Raw genomic sequence first — 2,781 nt, forward strand, 5'->3', positions numbered from 1 at the left:
GCTATCATGTGCCATTTTTCTGTCGCTGCTTCCTTATTTCTTTCAAAATTCTTAGCACCCATTCCAAAAAATAATCCAAAACTGGCCTTCACATCCATTAAATACTTTTAGCGGGGCATTCGCCCCAGTCGCACTTTTGGTAATAAGTCTTGAACCCCCCAGCACGAATAACGGCTCGGGACTACGTCCACTCAAATTTAAACGGTCTTCGCCACGCCGAGGAGACCAAGTGGGACGGGTTCCTTGTCGTGCCAAGCATTTGCCTGAATGAGCCTCCATAGTCATGACAGCATGATCGAATAATTTTTATTTGACGAGTGAGAGGATGGCTCCATTCAGATTTTGAAACGCCGATCGGCGGTAACATTCTTTTGCACTCGATCATTTGACGGCGGGCCACGGCATATCGTTCCATTAATTCACATGCATTTTTTTAATGATCTCACGGTTGATCCAGGGTTGTGATTTGGCAGCGTACAGCAATGACATGGCCTACGACAGAGAATGTGCGCCGTAGGAGCTTGCTTCTCCTGTTAATCGCCTTACTCGCAGCGATGATTGTGAAAGCAAATGATAAAGCAAGACCATTTACCCGCCTTCAGTCAACAACGGGCAATGTTGTGGATACCCATGGACAGCAACTTGACCATAACGAGCAACAAAGGAATCAAGAGACACTTGATGATCGGAACGGAAAGGAAAGACAGCAAGCCAAGAGAAAGAGACGACTGCAGCAAGCAGCAAGCGGTTTTGATCGTGAGTAGTGGAGCTTTAGCTTTGAAGCAGCCTTCCCCTCGGAAAAGTCTTTGCGACTTCGTCAATAACTAGATTGACGATCAGACTACGTGAGGCAAAGCGAAGAGAAGCAGGCACTGCAGAGACGTTCGAGGAGGCATATTCTTGTCTGTGTGGGGTTTCTTTATCTCACATTTCTCCATCTTTATCCTCGGCAGTGCCTTTCTAAGAGTTTTTCTGTTGATGCAAGCCCCTAATAGAAGTTCTGTCGGTTTCTCGTCATATCCCTCATACACACCCACAAGAGCCATTGCGACCCAATGACAAGGTGGCTTTCCTGCAAAAAATAGCGAAAGGCAATGTGGATCCTTTAGAGCTTTTCACCCGGGGGGTGAAAAGCAAAGCTTTTCAGGCCGTATTAAAAAATGTTGAGATCCAACATCGCATTTTGAAAGAGATGCCGCTCCTTGCTGCCTTCGACGGTTTCCGTCAGATTACTGGTCGGCGACTAAGCGCAAGAGAGGTGCGTAGGTCCTTGAAAGGAGAGCAATGACGCATATAAATGGATTGTAGCCGATTATACAACCATTGAATTAGAGAGAAGCATCTGTGCAAATGCCAGGGTGACAATGAAGGTTCTTACTTGGTGTGACATCAAGCCTTCTTGTTTGGTTTCAGCGAAGGGTTTCTCCTATGAAGACGGCAGGAAGCACCACCAAATTCAAGCCTGACATCTCGTAAACACTCATCATGCACCCGATTTCTTGGAAATAGACAATGGAGGGCTTCGCCATCGGGGTGCAGAACGTGATTGATTTTGCCAAAGTTGCTTTCATCAAGGTGAAAGACCCTCAGCAAACAGCCGCAACAATAGCAAAGATGGCTGCAGATCCCAACCCTGCCATTCAAAGCTTGTTTCGCCGGGCCCAGGAGGGGGATCCTGCAGCGGTGGAAGAGCTGCAGGACGTGTTTAATGACCTACACTTTCCAGGTGTTGATATGCGTGTTCTCCGGGAAGTCGGGCGGAACCATACCTTCGAAAAGTTGTTGTCAATGCCAGAAATCATGCGCTTCATCGACCGGAACGAATTCGCGTCAAACTTCTTCCGCTCCGACATCAAAGAAACATTTTTAAAACAGGATCCAAGGATAATTGGAACAAATGCAAATGGAATTCAAATAGACACGGCGGCGACCGTAGGCTCCGACGTTGTGAATGTAGCAGGAGGGACAGCGGAAAAAGCCACAAAGGGTATTGTACCTTGATTTCGCATGCGCTTTATGACAAGTTACAGCCCTCGATCATGGACACGTTAAGAAGTCTGTACTCAAGGAGATAAGATCCAGGAGAAAATATTGAAATAGAAAGGGATAAAGGAAAGCAATCAGACATAAAAAGGATGACCGATAAGACATCAGCAAGGAATCTACCCGGGATTCTTGAAATTGCGAGCGAGTAAAAATCCTTCAAGTGAGTTATACATTTTGTTTTAATCGACGGCCATCTTTGGAAATATTATAGCAGTACTATGCACGCTCATTCCTGTCGACCATGGTCGTCGGCTTTGCTCCTTGTACATAACGCCTACCCAGATACCTGGCCATACCTGGAGTCGCCCAAAACACGACACCTCAGCAAACATTGACTTCCGCTCCAGCATATAAAACATATAATATGAGTTCCAGAAAAGTACCACGCTGCCGCAGGTCATGGCCATGAGGTGTGTAATGCGGGGTAGGTGTCTGGTTAAACAAGTCGGGAGAAATTGGAAGAAACGGTTTTGTTTATCATCGTGTGTGTCACCCAACCTAGGACTTTTTTCGTTAAGAAACTAGACGAAGGTTGCTGAAAGGGGCTGGGTCGCCCGAAAACTGGCCTTCTCGGCACATAAATCGATTATATATGGACTGTAACCATTGAGCGCTCACATGCTCATTCTCAGCACGGCATCACAAATATGAACATAGCATACACGATGCCAACTCACAAGTAACAACACTTGTTCATATCTCACGCGCCCACTGTTACACCTGATAAAAATGAGC

The 2,781-nt window shown here is 46.3% G+C and overlaps 1 protein-coding gene across 1 annotated transcript; it reads left to right on the top strand.

The window, feature by feature from the left end:
* Window positions 1-454: 454 nt before the first annotated feature.
* Window positions 455-2,400, top strand: NGA_0064120 (uncharacterized protein; the record flags this gene model as incomplete). The annotated part of the gene is made up of 3 exons (XM_005853836.1): window positions 455-756; window positions 1,229-1,258; window positions 2,372-2,400. Exons 1-3 carry the CDS (start codon window positions 483-485, stop codon window positions 2,398-2,400), a joined length of 333 nt encoding a protein of 110 aa, XP_005853898.1. The 5' UTR covers window positions 455-482.
* Between the last annotated feature and the right edge of the window lie 381 nt (window positions 2,401-2,781).

Source organism: Nannochloropsis gaditana (assembly GCF_000240725.1).
Source record: "Nannochloropsis gaditana CCMP526 unplaced genomic scaffold scaffold712, whole genome shotgun sequence".
Lineage (NCBI taxonomy): Eukaryota > Eustigmatophyceae > Eustigmatales > Monodopsidaceae > Microchloropsis > Microchloropsis gaditana.